The following is a 16,897-nucleotide window of genomic DNA, read 5'->3' on the forward strand; positions in this document are numbered from 1 at the left end:
ACTTTAGAATGGGTTTTTAGAGCTGACTCCCTGCCAGCCAGCTGCCAAGAACCCTGTCCCTAGTGAGTGGAGCACTGATAGCGCCTGGCAAAATGCAATGGCGATGTGATTGCAAATTTGAATCCACTTATCGTAAAGCTATGTCCCACCTGCTTACCTGTAATTTAAAATATACCATAGGGCTTTCTGATATAGTATAGTGAATTTTTCTCTCGCTATAGCTTGGACAAGACTGCCATCTCCTGGAAAAGCTAATGAACACTGGGGACTGAGGCGCTTTGTTCCGCATGGGGAATCAGTGTAAGGAATTCTTTCCGTCTCAGCGCCGACTCCGTATCTCTCCACGAAATTCAACCAATCCCTAACCCCTCACGGGCTCTGCACACAAGTTTTCGTATGGAAACAAAACTTGAGCATCACAAGTTAGTAACGTGAAAATTTCAACAAAAGCTAACATTTGTAGCGCGCTATGTGCTAAGTATTTTAATTCTTAATCCTCACAACAGCCCTATCAGGTAGGACCTATTTTAACAGACATCTACATACAAATAAAGAATTAAGTTTTAGAGAGTTTAAAGTGACTGCCGAGGAAGGGAAATCACTCCTTGGGTAGCAGAGCTCCAATTACTGCTTAGAACGCCAGTTCCGTAACTAAGGAACCGCCTACCCTACCCGAGCATGCGCACAAAAACACTGTGGCTACTGCATGAATTTGTTGGAGGCGGACGTTGAGCGGCTTGGCGAGAATCCCAGCATTCCTTTCGTGACACCACTAAGATGGCGGCGCCCATGTTGAGGTGCATGTCCCGTGGCCGGCGGTTTTGTACCCCCAGCCCGTTGGAAGTCTTGCCCCTGGGACTACGTGAGGCCCACTCAGGCGGCAAGGGGTTGCTGGCGGTCCAGAAAGCTCGGGGTTTGTTCAAGGAGTTCTTCCCCGAGAAAGGTACCAAGATAGAACTCCCAGAACTCTTCGACCGTGGCAGGGCGGGCAACTTTCCCCAGACCATCTACTGCGGTTTCGACCCCACGGCGGAGTCGCTTCATGTGGGGCACCTGCTGGCGCTGCTGGGCCTGTTTCACTTCCAGCGAGCCGGCCACAACGTGATCGCGCTAGTGGGAGGTGCCACGGCTCGCCTGGGAGACCCCAGCGGCCGCACCAAGGAGCGTGAGGCGCTGGACGCAGACCGCGTGAGAAGAAACGCGCGCGCCCTACGCCAAGGAATCGAGATTCTGGCAGCTAATCACCAGCAACTGTTCACTAATGGGCATACTTGGGGCAGTTTCACGGTGCTGGACAATTCGTCCTGGTACAAGGAGCAGCACCTGGTGGACTTCCTAGCGGCAGTAGGCGGCCACTTCCGCATGGGCACGCTGCTGAGCCGGCTGAGCGTCCAGACACGGCTTAAAAGCCCTGAAGGCATGAGTTTGTGCGAGTTTTTATACCAGGTGCTCCAGGCCTATGATTTCTACTACCTGTTCCAGCGGTATGGATGCCGTGTCCAACTGGGTGGATCTGATCAGCTGGGCAATATCATGTCGGGATACGAGTTCATTAACAAGTAAGCGTCTTTAGACCAAGGAGCAATCCTATGACCAAGTAATTTACACACGAAATAGCTGGTGATGCCCTATTTGAACTGTGCAATGACGTCCTTCTTAAAACTCTTCTTGGTTTTATCCCCATTAACTGTCTGTAATGGTGTTAATACTATCAGTGGTTAATGAGAACTAAAGGGCCGAATTAAAGTATTAGGTATCAGATGTATCCTAGAGCTCTGCAGGAAATTGACCACTAGTCAGGATTTGGATTGTGTGTTTTAATTACCCTAAGTAGCTCTTTTTGTTTCTGGTTTGAGAAACTGTTTTTCTTTGTTTATACCTGAGTGCATATAGGTCTTGAAAGGCCTCTGCTTTAGCTCTGCATCTCACATGAAGCTAGTGTTCTTGGTTGGCATCTCAAAACATTTTTTCAACTCCAAATATTTGGCAAATCACGTAGATTTTAATGGCATTTTCTTGAAGGGGATGAACCACAAGGCTAGCCGGTGTGTGTGTGTGTGTGTGTGTGTGTGTGTGTGTGTGTGTGTGTTTTAATTCCTTTAAGTTACCTCCTTTAGTTGTCTTTACCTGACTCTTCATTTACCCAGGTCTCTCTCTTCCTCCCACCCAGCCTTTAAACATTTAAAGGCCGTAGTTAAACAGCACCTCCCCTTGGCTTGGCCGGAATCACTTGTTTAATTGCAGTTCAGAATGACAAATGCCAAAATAGAGTGAATGCAGTGAAAGCAGCAAGAGAAGCAAGAATCCGGATTTAGGAAGTCACAGAAGTCAATTAGAGCAAGAAACCGCACTGAAATTTGAAGAGTGATTAGAAGCTACCACTAACTGTGCCTGAAGCGTATAATGAAGTTTTTCTTTATTCATAGGTTGACTGGAGAAGACGTATTTGGAATCACTCTTCCTCTAATTACAAGTACAACTGGAGCAAAACTGGGAAAGTCTGCTGGCAATGCTGTTTGGCTAAACAGAGATAAGACATCTCCATTTGAACTGTATCAGTTCTTTGTGAGGCAGCCAGATGATTCAGTAGAAAGGTGAGTTCTTAATAGTGTGCTGGGAAAAATTAAGTTCATAAACTCATATAATTTTAACATTGAATTTCTGTTTATCTGTGTATACTTCATAGTTTTTTGAGTTTTTTTTTTAACTTAGATTCTATTTAGGACATCAACCTAAATCTATTACAAAAGATAAAGCAATAAAGCTTTTAGAAAATAAATAAAAAAAATCTTCATGACTGGGATAGAGAAAGATTCTTGAATATGGCACACAGAAAAAGAGTGATAAATCAGACTAAATTAAAATTAAGATCTGCTGTTCATCAAAAGTTGAGATGAAGTTCATCTTTAAAGATGAGAGAATATATTTTCAGTACATGTAACATTGATAAAGAGTTTATATTCAAATTAATATAAAGAATTTCTATAAGCCAATGAGAAAAAGACTGACAACCCAGTAGAAAAATGAGAAGAGACTTGAACAGGCATTTCACAGAGATTCTATCTGAAAGGCCAAAAACATGTGAAGAGGTTACTCAGCCTTAATACTAAAAAGAAACACGTAAGAAAGGTACAATAAAATGCCATTTGTTTAGAATGGCTAAACATAGAATTGGCAATACCAGGTGTTGTTGAACGTAAACTTATTGTGGCATGGGTCTCCATCACTTGATAGTGATACTATGGTCTAGAAATGAGTGAGTTCATCTGGGCCCACACTGCTTGTGGTGAGCTCTACAGACGTTTCCTCCAGCCAGAGCGAATGTTGTAGCTGGACTGGCTTCTGTGGTTCTTATTATGATTGCAGATGCACCTTAGTAACAACCATCAGATAACTTCGAAAAGCAGACTTTATTGTTCACAGGTCCTGGATGGCCACACAGCAAGGTAGAGAGAGAGAGAGAGAGAGGGAGGGAATGTGGACCTGGAGCTCTGCCTTTGGAGGAGGATGGGATGCCTGCGGTTTTGTGGGTTCGCTCTTCATAGGCAAATTTAAAACAAAGTTTAAATTTAAGGAGCGGGAAGGATGAAGTGGGGTCACTCAAGTGGTCAGTTATCTAGGTTCCCCGGGGCATTCCAAAAGGGGGACTTCATGAGTGGGTACGGCCTGCTTCTTTATCTAGTTTTTTGCTACTCGTCGTGTCTTACCTATCGCAGGGCAGCATGTTTATTCGGGATGGATGTCTCCCACACGGACACCTTGGCCATCAGAAGCTGAATGGCAGACACTTACCCTGCAATCCAGCCTGTGATGCCAGGGCATCAGAATAATGGTGAGAACATTAGCAGGCTTGATGGCGGATTTGTTAAAAGTCAGGGTTAGACTCTCTTGTTTGATCTGTCTAATCAAGGGAATAAACTATCCAATTACGGATATAGTAACAAATCTGTGGTCTGAAATCTAGTCTGTAGTCGTTGTCCCCAGCCTGAAGGGTCCAGCCATGACGATAGGTCAGTGATCTCTAGGAATCTGCTCACATATTTGGGTAATTCATTGTGGAAGATTTTAACATCTTGGGCCATCTGATGTAAGTCTGTTTGAACTTATACTGAGTTGTTGATGTACATGCAGCAACTAGTCCCCTGGAGGGCACAAAACAACCCGTTAAGGAGCAGATGGGGTGGGAAATGTATGAGGCAGCTAACTGAGGGGAAGCCCAGGACAGAGGCATTGCTGTTACGCGGAGATGGCTGAAACTGAATACAGGCAGGCCTCCTTTTATTGCACTTCACTTTATTGTGCTTAATAGATACTGTGTTTTTACAAATTGAAAGCAAGACTCTCTACCAGCAGAAAGATCATGACTCACTTTATTGCAGTGGGCTGGAAGCAAACCCACAATATCTCCAAGGTATGCCTGTGTGTCAGTAGGGTAAGCATTTAAGGTAGGGTTCAAGCAATTTCTGATTCCCAAGGTGTGGGTAGCCCTCCGACTCCCTCGATATAATTGGTGACGGTATTGGCGAAGTGCTTTGCCGGCATTGTGGAAAGTATAGGGGGAAGTGTGGTGGAAGGCGTCATGATAGTGTCAGGGGTGGTGTTGGTGGGGGCAAGTGGTGGTCAGCAGAAGTTGTGGTTGGGCAGCTTTGTGTAAGGTGCAAACGTGGAAGGCCATAGGGAACAGGTGAGGACAAGCAGTCTCAGTGGATGGTATCTCTAGGCCGGGGAGCTGTCTGGTTCTGAATGCACATTTCGGCCTGCCCCAGTGGGGAGATCTGATGCAGTGGTGCCCTGCACTAGGCAGAAGACATTTTGGGAACCACTGCCTGAAAGTGATTCAAGGAGTGTTTCTCTGAAGAGGCTGTTGTGATGCCCAGTGAGGCCAGCCGCCTGGAGGCAGCAGCCTAGATGGCGTTCCAAAGGACGCTGCCTTGGTAGTCCACTGTTGCGTCTCGGGAGAGGTAAACTGGGTACCCTTGTCAGAGTCAGTAATGCCTGACAGTCTAAAGGGAACAAAAATAAATTTAATAAAGAAAAAGATTACGGACACACTTGAAAGATATTGTGGATTCCATTCCAGACCACGACAGTAAAGCAAGTTGTAGTCTTTTTTCTGGTGTTGGGTCTTGCCTTCGATTTCCAACAAAACACATCTGTGAAGCTCAATAAAACAAGGTATGCTTGTACCTGTTTTTAAGATGATTCCTCCAAGGGGAGTGCTGTGTACGAATTTAAAGAATGCGGACGCATGATGGAAGCCCCAGCAGGAGGGGCCTGTGGGCGATGAAATCAGTCTGCTAGCAGGAACGTGGCCGGCCTCCCCGGGGAATGTGTCCCCATCTGGATAGCCTCCTTGTTTGATTTCGGAACAGAGAATGAATGCAGTGATCTATCTCAACTTTGGCTGCCAGCAAGGAGAAAGGGAGTCCCCTCATTTGAGCCCAGGTTGTTACGGCATGAATTCCTCAGTGACCTGAGATTGTGGGCCCCATATCTCAGGCTGGTGGAAAGGGTCACTGCCGTGAGGAGTCTACTATGCACAGTGCGGAGGGCTCAGTGAGGGAGTCTGTGGTATTGTTGAAAATGTCTTCTGGCATAGAACAGCTAGTGTGTGCAAAGACGTGAACAATGATAGGAACTGGGGGCTCCTTCCATAGCTGGGCACTCCAGATGGGCTTGTCTTTATATGAGAAAACTGTCCCTTAGCCATTGGCCAGAGCAGACTGCCAGGGGGTGGGCAATAGCCCCGGAGTCTGAAAATGTGGCTCTGCAAAAGGCCCCTTTTTATGGCTCCCTTAAGGGGCTAGGTGAGATATGCAAATTCACTGGTTGGGCTGAGCCAGATGTCCCTAGTCTTCAGGTAGAGGGTGCCTGGGGCCAGGTCCAGTGCCACAGCCCTGCAGTGAGCTGCATTGTGAGGCTGCCACTGGTGGAGAATACTGACCCCCTGTCCATCTCAGACCGTTGAAACCAAGGGGCTTCCCAAGGAAGCGTCAACACTAACTCGGCAAGACTCCTGGGCAAGGAGCTGAGCATGCGGGAAGTCGCATCCTCTGTAATTTGGAAAGGCCTTGACATCAGATTTACTGCTCCGTAAGGTACCATTTCCATTTTACCAAGGAGACATCATGACTTTGCCAGGCTACGGCTGGGAGTCATATGTAACCCAGAGCATTATAGGAACTTATGCGTGGAGTAGCACTGGCCAGTCAGGGCCTGCCTCAGTTTCTAAAAGAGCCCAGGAAGAGGCGAAAAGGGAGCGCTCAGTAGCTGCTGTTGGGGGTAGGTCCTAAATCCAAAACCCCATAAGTCTGGCAGACTCACATTTGGCCCAGAGACCCTGGGAGACGCAGTCAGGTATGGTCAAGGGCTGACTTGGAAGGTGGAGCCAGGTGGGTTAAACGTAAGGCTTGTTGGACTGCCTGCTGAGCACCTTCCAAGACACGCTGTTGGGCCTCACCCCAATGGGAGGTAGCGGCCTTGCATTTGATTCCATGGGATTGTGTATGTGAGTCAAACAATTAGTGAGAGAGAAAGATGTGCTGCCTTCCGAACATGAAAACGCCTAGTATGTGTCGTACCTGTCTGAGTCTAGTGAGTGGTTTATAGTGAGTAGCTGACGTTTGACTGTTGGGTTCCTCTGCCCTTAGAGGATCAGGAACTTGACGAGGCTTGGCCTTGCATCTTCTGAGGAGCAGTTGCCCAGCCACTTCGCTGTAGGTGGTGTGTGAGGGCAGTAAATCTGCATATACCAATTCCCTAGAGGTTATGCTTCTCTCAGCATAATGTCATCAGTAGGAAGCCAAGAATTCCAGTTTCCCACTGTAAGGTATTTATATTGGGCCATAGTGGTTATGTGTATTTGCAGGGTTGTTTAAATATCCCACTGGGAACCGTGTGAGTAGATATTAAGCCCCTTCAAAAGTTAAAAAAGAGGGGAGGGCAAGTTAGGCCTGGGATTCCTATACGATGGGAACAGAACATATTAACTAGGTCAGTGACTACGAAGGACACTCCTTGAGCCTGTTGAATGTCTTCAATCAGTTCTGTAATGTGGTCAGGGATTTCATAACTCCCAGTGTAAGTTAGTCTGTGTGTTTCCATAAGGGGCAAAATTAGGTTTGGGGTCTGCTGGGGAGGAAGTAGGGAACTCTTTTCAAGGAGGGAAATGTGCTCAAGGGAGAGCCCTAGGGTTAACAGAGGTGTAAGGGCATAAATTTGAAGTATGTGGCCATCAGAGTGGGAATCTGTCTAGCAACCATGTCATCGCCCTCCAGTGCCTTTCAAATGGTTTTGAAGTCCCCCAAAAATGGAGCACTGTTCCATAAGTAGGGGGAGTGCCTTGCAGAAAGAATTCTCTGGACTCAATCAAATGGGCCTTCTTCAGGGATAGAAATGAGGGGAGGGTCATTTGGGTCACTAGGGTCACAGACCATTGGATCGTGCCCGTTTTGCTTAGTAGCAGACAGGCCTCATCTCATGTTCCCCACTCACTGTGAGCCTTAGCAGCGATCGCCGGGGTGGGCGGGTGGGCACGGTGCCAGGCAGCACATACCCAGGTGAGGACGGGGACGGCCCTGCAGTGACTCCAGGGGCCTCTGCCTTTTCTTCCTCTTTGTCCTGACTAGAGGCCTGGATAACCCTGTCAGCTTTTCCCTTGGTGGCAGGGGCACCTAATGAGGCATGTTGCTTTGCTCTGCTCCATGCAGGGGAAAGCCGAGGGAGCCCAGGATATGTGTCGTATCTCGGAGGAAACAGACATACTGCCTGGCTGATCTCTGAGATGTTCATAGATGTGTAGGGTCTAGAGATAGCAGCCACTAGGTGCATTTTGGCAGCCGTGAGGAACAATTAGGTTCCAAATATCTGAAATAGCCAGTCAGCTCCCTTCTTTCTTTCCTGCTGTATAAAATCTTTAATTTCAGTTCAGGTGTAATTTGTGATCTCAGTTTTTACTTCTTGATTTTTTCTCATTACCTTGAATCTTAATGCATTGTTACCAGAAAGCCTGTGGAAAATGCCCCTGTGAGTCTAATTCATAGGGCTACCTCCCTCTCCTGGGTGTTCCAGGCGACCTCCCCAGCATCGAGTCTGCCTCTACTAGTGGGATCGATACCCCAGGGTCTTTGGGAAGGCCGTGGGCCTTTCTGGAGTTGGACACTGGAGTTTGTGTGTTAGTACACAGTGACACTAAGCAAGGTCCAGGAAGCTTCTTTAGGGGCGCTGTATTTATCAGGAGCTGTTGAACCTCCTCAGGCACGTTTCTGCATATTTGTTATGTTTCACAATTAAAAACAAATTTAAAAGTAAAGGAAGTAGGAGATAAAAATTAGGTATGTGATATAAATCTGTTTTTTGCCCTGAAGGTACCTGAAGCTCTTCACATTTCTGCCCCTCCCGGAGATTGACCACATGATGCAGCAGCACAGCAAAGAGCCAGAGAAGCGGGGTCCTCAGAAACGACTGGCTGCCGAAGTCACAAAGCTTGTTCATGGACAAGAAGGGCTAGAGTCTGCTAAAAGGTGGCCTTTTCAAATAATTGACACTTGAAGTTATTTAGTTAATAGGACTTCAGAAAATTTAGAACTACACTGCTTTAGAGTTGCCTTTTACCACTAACAAGGATTGTCAGTGTGTGCCTCAGTTGCTTTAAAATGGCCTCTCTCTTCCGTAAAGAAAGAGGATCCTGAACTGAGGATCCTGTTTATAAATTATACAAGATAAATGTAGCTGTTCCGAAAACTTTTTGTCTAGAACATAATGGACACTTCGTAATTGGTTACTGGGTATTAGAACATATATTTGAATAAGCACTCACATGATGTTTTTCTGTTTCTCAGGTGTACACAAGCCCTTTATCATAGCAGCGTAGATGCATTGGAGGTCATGTCTGACCAAGAGCTAAAGGAGTTGTTTAAAGAAGCTTCATTTTCTGAATTAGTTCTTGACCCTGGAACAAGCGTCCTAGATACGTGCCGCAAAGCAAATGCCATTCCAGATGGTCCCCGAGGGTAAGATTATTTAACTTTCAGGTTCACATTTAATTCAGTATAAAATGTTACAGTTCACAGCATGTGTTTCTGAGAGGGTGGTCTCCTGAGGGTGCTTTAATAGCATCTCAGGCCTTCAAACAGTCAGGTTAGTCTGAGAGTAAGGAGAAAACTGAGATTATGTATTGCTGAAAATAGTCTAAATTTTCTGTGAAGTCTTATTAAATCTAATCCAGTTTTTCCTCCAACATTGGAAAAGGCTTGTATTTAAGGGATCGGTGTATTTAATAAATACGCTGGCGTCAGTCAGCTCAGGGACAGTCAGGATTTGAAGAGATCACAAGAACAGAAGTCCTCCGTGGACAGTCACGTGGGCCCTCTCATACGCAGCCTGTGTGCTCTTCATTTTGTGAAGTTGTAGAGTTGTCCAACCTGTTTAAAATATTAGCTGCATTTCTGAAAATAAGCATACAACTTAAGTTCGTAAGACTCATTACAAACTGCATACAATTATTCCTCTTGCGAATTTTATTTTTTTACTCAGGAAGATGGTAGACTATTTAAATTCCTGTTAAGTGATATTATTGCTTTACATTTGGTGCTTATCCATTTATAATGAAACAGCGCTTTGGCACTAGCCAGCTGGGAGCCCTTTGGGCTCTCATCTGCCGGAGTCCTAGCGTAAGTCGGCGTTATCAGTCCATGCTCGTGACTAGGAAGGGCATGCTACATGGCAGTTGGGTTTCTTTTTTCCAGGTGTTTTTGGATTATTTTCCTGTATCTTAAAGAGCCATAGTTACTCTTTACAAAGAAAATATCCATTGTCTGTCACTTGCCCATCCGCCTTACTGATTTCCTAACATGCCAGTTTCTTAACTGTTCACTGAATTGAGGGTGTATCATGCACCTTCCCACTGTGAGTCAGTGGTTCTAAGAATTTTCCTCACTGAGGGAGCATTTTTTATTTCCTCCTGAATTGTTCTAGTGGTTTATTTACTGATACCAAAGTTTTACTGCTATTTAAGATGACACTGTATCTGATTTAGCCAGAGTTCCCAGTAATACTGACATTTTTTAGATTGTGTAAGCTAAGTAAGGTTGGCTTGTGCATTTAAACAAAATGTAGAACGTGATCTGGATACTATAGCAAACAGCCCAATGTAACACTTCCTAAGAAGAAGGAGCCTGTCCTTAAATATAAATCTTTTACTGTTGAGCTAAAACCATGTCTAGTAGTCATTTCTTAACTTGGTAACATTGTCAGATAAGAGAAAGCCAACATTTGCCTTGTTAGAGGGAAAGGCCTTTTGAGCTCTAGCCCTCCTTTTACTCAAATCTCACTTGTTTCTAGCTACTCCCATGTTTCCTCTTCCTGTTTGTGAAAGTAACTGCTACTTACTTTCCCAGTTTCAGTCACTCTTCTTTCAGGAAAATTTCCAAGTCCCTACTTTCAACCCCTCCCTTACCTCCCCAGTGTGCTCCTAGACCTCTCACAGCTCTTTACAGCATTTAATCAATGTGTCGTAACTGTTCATTTGTCTGGCTCTATTTATATTTAGTGCCTAGCAAGTGCTCTGGAAATGCTTGTGGAATGAATTTGATGATAAATTACTTGAATAAAACTTATTTACATAGGCCATCAAAATATTTTGTTAGTAATCTAGAATTAAATAGGTGACTGATTTTCCATTTCTGAAATTAGCTAAAATTTTACTTTCTTGTATTTTAACAAAGTTTGCCTTTATTTGCATAGACTTAGAATGTAACTTGAAAGGATTTTCCATTTTGTAAGAAAGTTTCCTAAAAATTTCTGTACATAGCAATATAAGAGGAGATCTTCAATGTCATTTCATTGTAATGTTTGAGAGGATAAAAAAAATTTCCAACCAGGGCCACTATGGGGAGTTTGCACATTCCCCCCATGTCTCCGTGGGTTTTCTCTCGTTTCCTCCCTCATCTGAAAGGATGTGCAAAGGAAAGAAATGTGCTAGGAACTCTGGTAAAATTGGTTTTGTTACGTGTTGATTCACTTAAAGTCGCAGTTGCCAAGAACCTATTAGTGACATTAAGTGAGGACTTGTAGTTGTGACTTGTATCTTACGGGCAGCTCATTAAAAGCAGCATTGTCCTGGGATTTTCTCTTCTGTGATTTTGCCCTCCAGAAAATGACCCTTCATTATTCCAATTTACTTCATTTTTAAACCACTATCCACTGAACAGTTCTATCAAGAGCTGAGAGATATCCCAGCTCTTTTCTCCACCAAACAAGAAACTTATTATGCTTTAAACTTGTTCCTTTCTTTAGAAGAGCATTAAAGGGAGGCAGAGCGAGTAAATGTGAAGACAAGTTTAGTGCTAACCGTTTCAACTGGAGAACCTCTGAAATTTAAATAAAATACAATAATGATGTATCTGTATTATGGGAAGAGATCAACAGTGATTGGATTTACCTAGTTACTAAACATTTCTATTTTTAGGTATCGGATGATAACAGAAGGTGGAGTCAGTATAAATCACAGACAAGTAACGAATCCTGAGAGTGTTTTAGTTGTTGGACAACATATTCTTAAGAATGGACTTTCATTACTTAAAATAGGAAAACGAAATATCTACATTATAAAATGGCTTCAACTATGATGAAAAATCCTTCTATTGATTCAAACTGATCCGTCATTCATTCTCAAGACATAGGGAAGGTTGGCACCAGAACTTACACCTTCACTTATGCAAATCAAGAGAATGGAGTATGCTCTAGGCCTCACAGTGTGAGTAATTTATTGACATAGGTTGGTTAGTAAGTTTGTGTAATGATGGCATATTTTATTTCCTGATCCTTTGAACAGTAGGGACTACCATCAAAAATTGTGATTTCCAGGGTTAATCTGTTTTAAGAATTATACTTCATGAAAAAAGTAAATACTCTCTTTCTAATCCTATCCTTCTTGTTCTCCTTTTTTGACATGAAGAGGAGCAATGAACAAAAGGTAGTATAAGGAATTGTGGGTACTTTGATATCAAGTATATATCTGATCTATCTTGCTAGTGTCTACATTGTTCTAAAACCAGCAATGCTTCTAGCGTCCATATTAGAAATGCAAAATCTAACATTGGAAACTGATTTTATTTGCTGTTGTTTAGGAAGCAAATAGAGTTCTCCTTATAAAGGAAAGTAGTTAGATAAAGCCGTAATTTGAATTAGAAATTACAATAGAAGTAGTTTCTTTTTGAAGATTAAAATCAGTAATTGACTTTTCAAAAGTTTCTAATTGTTTGCTTCTCCTTTACCTTTGTTTCATTGTAACTAAATTTATACTTTTTTTTTTTTCAGATTACTAAGGTAATATTTTATACATTTGGAAACTTTTAAATTAGTTTAAAATTTTAACTTTTCTCCCCAGGCAGATTGCAACTTGAGATAAACGAAAAACTTAAATAACCAAAAAGTAAAAAAGGCATTTATGTTATACCAACTCTCTTATTACATAAGAATATCAAAAGATACCCAGGTAAGGGAAGTTTTCAGGTCAAATTTAAAGGATTGGGGGGCGGGGCGGGGGAAAGGTTTTGGTTATCAAGATTTAGATAAGCTCTGTACACATCAGGAAAGTAAAATCTCCAGAACTGTTGCCACATATGAAAAGTCAAGGTGATAGCACTCCATTTCCCTGAGAATCAAGTGAAAGGCTAGTAACTTTCAAAATGGTTCACAGATTTTGTCTAGGCAGCAAGACATGGCTTTAATATTCAAGTTCTAGCCATTTGCTACCTGGATTACTTGGAACAAGTCACTATCTTCATATGCCAAAATGGACAAGTAATAATACCATATTTTGCTGTGTATAACGTGCATCCATCTACATTTTTGTGCACATTATACACAGATTATACCCATTATCATACCTATGAATAAAGTGCATCCTTATTTTTCCCTCAATAAATTGAGCAAAAAGTGCTCATTATACACAGCCAGATACAGTACTTGAGTGAATTGTTAGTCTAATAAGTCATAAAACTTGCATACAATATAAACTTAAATTTGTATGTTAAAAAGCTAGTTTTAACCTTTTTCTGGGACTAAAGTTATGAAGAATTCATTTATTGATCAACTTCAATTTCATACCAGCAGTTTTATTTACACAGCAAAAACATACACATATCATTTATAAATGTCATAGATCATCTCCACATTTCAGAACTTCACTCAGTTAAGGGCCTACAAAGGTTTTCTTTCCATGCCTTTCTTGCCTGTTTTTCTTTGTACAAGGTCTGTAGTACCCAAAAGTGCATTACCATCGCATGTCTTTAAAGGTAACATTTAATTGGAAATCTATTTGATATGCTGGAGAAACGTTCATTAAAGGGTTTTTTTCCCCCCTTACAAATTCAAAAGGCTAAAATGGTAGTCATCTGATCTGTGTGAAATAAGTAAATCATGGATGGCTCTAATTTTAAAGCTGATGTTTAATGATGGCAGTCTGATTTTAAAGTGTGCTACGTACTAACCAATTCAAATTACCATGTCATTATCAGACTGAATCCATTTTTTTTATGTTTGAGATCAGTTGGTGAGCCTCTTGTTCCTTAGTAAATGGGTACCATAAGCTAAAGTTAACAGGTATATTCATATTGCCAGTAGTCCTTTGTAAATGATGTTGTTACATCATTTAATACCTGTAATATATAATTATTTAACATGTTACTGGTTAGTGATGGAGCTAGATGCCTTAAGGATTTTGACCCTTATCTTGAAATTTATAATATATTTTATATCAAGGATCACCTGAGGAATTTTAATAGAATGTATATTTGCTCTAAACCTCACCCCCAAATCCCAGAATGCAATTAGTAGTCTATAAGCCTTAGGAGTGTGTGTGCGCCTGTATGTTTTTATTTAAATAAGGCTCCACCAGTAATTTCACATTTCCATTCTAATGTATTTTACTGGTGTTAAGCAAAAGGAACTATTACCAACTAATACTTTTAGAGAAAAGATACACTTCTATGATCAGTGCAGTATTTAGTTTTAAGACCCACCTCCAAAAGAATCTTGAAGAGTATGGTGTGAGTGCCCCAATTTAAAGATGTATCTGAACTACTACTATATTTAAAAACCAAGGGGAATTTTTTTTTTTTTTTAGAACCTCTAAAAACCAAAGGAACTGGTCATCACCAAGTCTTACTAGATGATCAAGTCTAGATGGTTATTTTTAATACAGGAAAATGTAATTCATGCCTTTAGGTTTAAATAAAAATCAAATATATTTTAATGCATTAGGGCAATGTGGACACAGACGTGGAAGGGCTGTGTAGCTACCCATTATGCACACCGCATCATCGTCATAGCTATAGATCCTCTTGTGCATCCAGCTTTTTTACTAACACATCAAAGTTTGGAGAGAGAAAACTAAATCTGAGGACAGGTGGAATACAGTGATTATGTGAGTAATTCATCAACCCAAATCTTTCAGAGCCAGGTCAGTTTATACAGTGCATGCAGTACAGTTGTATGAAATGTCTTGATGCGTTCTTCTTAAAGGACTATGGCAACAGCTTTAAGACTAACAGATTACACAGGTCATCTTATCCACAGGCAGACTGCTTGTACAACAAGAACACTGACATTTCTTTTTAAGTTCAAATGAAACTGTCATAAGACAGACTGGATATATTTTATATATACTGGAAAACTTTAGAAATGGCCATTTATTATATTTGGAGTAAATGTGTGATTCATTCTGTAATACAGAGTACAATTTTCAGTTTATAGCCAGTCTTCATGTGAGCAGATTCATACCACTGCAATATACAGGAGTTCATAAATAAAAAATCTACTCAAGTAGGCAGTAACTAGCAACTTTCAACTCAACAAAGTCTCAGTATTATGTAGTTCTCTTCACCAAAGATGAGTCTCTCGGATTTCAGCAATAATTTGACCCGCTCCTTGTAATGCCTGCATTAAAGAAGACAAAAATTATAAATTCAAGTTTATGACATCAAAGAATCTGAATTATGTGGGGTAATCTCTCTTCTTTTTTATGTGGTTGAGTTATACTAACCAGTATCTTAAATCTAGTCAAATACCAACAGAAAAAAAGATTAGCCATCCTATGAAGACCTTAGCTGTATCCAAGGATAATGCATTTTAAAAAATAGATGTTTATATCTACAACCCAAGTGTGAAAATTTAAAAAAAATCACAGTACCTTTAGCATATCAGCTGCTTCTTTCCTTCGTTGTGCCATGTCCTCAGATTCAGTCAGAAGGTCGTCCAATAAGGATGATTTGTACAGCTGTCCTACTAACTCACTCTGAAGAGTATCTTTGACATGATTAACCAAAAAATGCATTACTGCCTTTGGCACACTGCAAAACAATAAGATGACCCATTTGATTTAAAATAAAAGCCTAAAATTTTAAAAATGCATCTATTTTCAAAACATATTATGGAATCATCCAGCAATATCATAATCTGATTTATATTATGCACTACTAACCTGTCTTGAATATTCTTTCTGACAATAAGAAAATATGATTTGATGAGTCGTTCAATAACCTCACAATCTCGCTGCTCACGGGCAGATAGTTTTCGTGCAACTGGGACTGGCTAAATAGGGTGAGGAGGAAAAAAAATACTACTTTTTAGTTCCTTTTGTCTTTTGTAGTGTTTACCTAGTATTTTGGTTATCTTATTAGTCCTCAGCCAAATTCTCATGGCTTACCACATCCAGAAGATTCACAGCATGGCCTTTTTGTGGACTGGCTGGCATAATTGGAATTGGTTTTGACTTTTCCTCAGCTAACAGCTCTTCTGCTTTTGAAGTTTTCAGCATTCCTCTCCAGTTGCCTGTTGTTGGTTCTTGAACAGCATCTCCAACCCCACCACCTCCAGATGCAACCTGAAAAAAAAAACAACAAAAAAAAACCCCAGATGTTCCAAAATCTGTATCAACCATATCAAATCTCACTAAACAAAGTTCATTTTCCTTGACAGTAGTCAAGGAGAACATTTAGTACCCAGCTGGAGTTAAAACAGGGGAAGAGATGGGGTGGCATGTAGAGCCGGGAACCTTGAGCTATCTAAAAGATTCTGCTATAAAATGTTTGCAAGGCCTCCACCAATATTATTTGTTTCCTTCCTTCTTTCGCATTTCTAGCTTTTCAAAGTTTTTCCTTTTCTCCAAACCCTCTAACACTAGATTGTAGAAAAAACATAAGATGCCTTTAAAAATGAGACTGCTCATTATAAGCACAAGGAATAACGGAACTACCACTCAGCTTAACTTCTTCAAAGTAACGTTAAACACTGTTGAACTGTAATTTATCCATAAGTTCTATGAACTCGTTACTTTACATTTAGTAAAAAAAAAAAAAAAAACACACCATAGGATAAAAATAGAAACTTTAGTAATAGAAACAAGAATATACTAATGATATTTAGGCTGATAGTGACTTTAAACTGCCTAAAATGTGACATAAACACAAGTTCCCTCAATATCTATACTCTCGAGAAAGGATCTGCTGAAAAGAAATCTAGTGCTACCATTAGTCTTCAAACCCCCCCCCCCCAAAAAACAGTATAATGAAAAAAACAGTAATTCATCAACATTTAAGAGACTGTGTGCTCTTTAAGATCTTATACTCTAAAATGGATAAAGAGCACATCCAAAATGCTTACATAAACTTCACAGAAGAGTTATTGCAGTTGTTTAAAAATGTCAGTTTCTGGCATCATTCTGGCCTCAATTTGTCTGTTAAGATGAGCTTTATCTAAATATAGGCAGTATATTTACACATTAATTTTTAAATTCCTGTTCATTATACATGAATGACATAACAAATGAAATCTTAAGGAAAGTAAGCAAATGCAAGGTGATGCCATGAGTGAAGTAACACTGAAGCAATGATTT

The 16,897-nt window shown here is 41.2% G+C and overlaps 2 protein-coding genes across 11 annotated transcripts in view; one reads left to right on the forward strand and one right to left on the reverse strand.

Moving 5' to 3' along the window:
• Nucleotides 1-771: 771 nt before the first annotated feature.
• Nucleotides 772-16,897, forward strand: part of YARS2 (tyrosyl-tRNA synthetase 2) — a 44,471-nt gene continuing 28,345 nt past the window's right edge. Inside the window, exons 1-5 of one of the 2 annotated variants that reach the window (XM_054591269.1) lie at nucleotides 772-1,559; nucleotides 2,427-2,594; nucleotides 8,367-8,522; nucleotides 8,841-9,011; nucleotides 11,468-11,890. In XM_054591269.1, the coding sequence (XP_054447244.1) occupies nucleotides 778-1,559; nucleotides 2,427-2,594; nucleotides 8,367-8,522; nucleotides 8,841-9,011; nucleotides 11,468-11,627 (1,437 nt within the window). In that variant the 5' untranslated portion in view covers nucleotides 772-777 and the 3' untranslated portion in view covers nucleotides 11,628-11,890. Of the gene's footprint in view, nucleotides 1,560-2,426; nucleotides 2,595-8,366; nucleotides 8,523-8,840; nucleotides 9,012-11,467; nucleotides 11,891-16,897 lie in introns of those variants that run through there. The other variant, XR_008530638.1, reaches the window with a different exon arrangement.
• The window catches only part of DNM1L (dynamin 1 like), a 43,525-nt gene continuing 39,363 nt past the window's right edge, over nucleotides 12,736-16,897 (reverse strand). For 5 of the 9 annotated variants that reach the window (XM_054591268.1, XM_054591267.1, XM_054591261.1 and 2 more), the window contains 4 exons: nucleotides 15,710-15,886; nucleotides 15,485-15,594; nucleotides 15,194-15,353; nucleotides 12,736-14,940 (listed from right to left, as the gene is read on the reverse strand). In XM_054591268.1, coding sequence (XP_054447243.1) covers nucleotides 14,884-14,940; nucleotides 15,194-15,353; nucleotides 15,485-15,594; nucleotides 15,710-15,886 — 504 coding nt within the window. In that variant the 3' untranslated portion in view covers nucleotides 12,736-14,883. The remainder of the gene's footprint in view (nucleotides 14,941-15,193; nucleotides 15,354-15,484; nucleotides 15,595-15,709; nucleotides 15,887-16,897) is intronic. The other 4 variants (XM_054591265.1, XM_054591264.1, XM_054591263.1 and 1 more) reach the window with 1 other exon arrangement.

Source organism: Pteronotus mesoamericanus, unplaced genomic scaffold (genome assembly GCF_021234165.1).
Source record: "Pteronotus mesoamericanus isolate MK-2021 breed Mesoamerican mustached bat unplaced genomic scaffold, CSHL_Meso_final scaffold_21, whole genome shotgun sequence".
Lineage (NCBI taxonomy): Eukaryota > Metazoa > Chordata > Mammalia > Chiroptera > Mormoopidae > Pteronotus > Pteronotus mesoamericanus.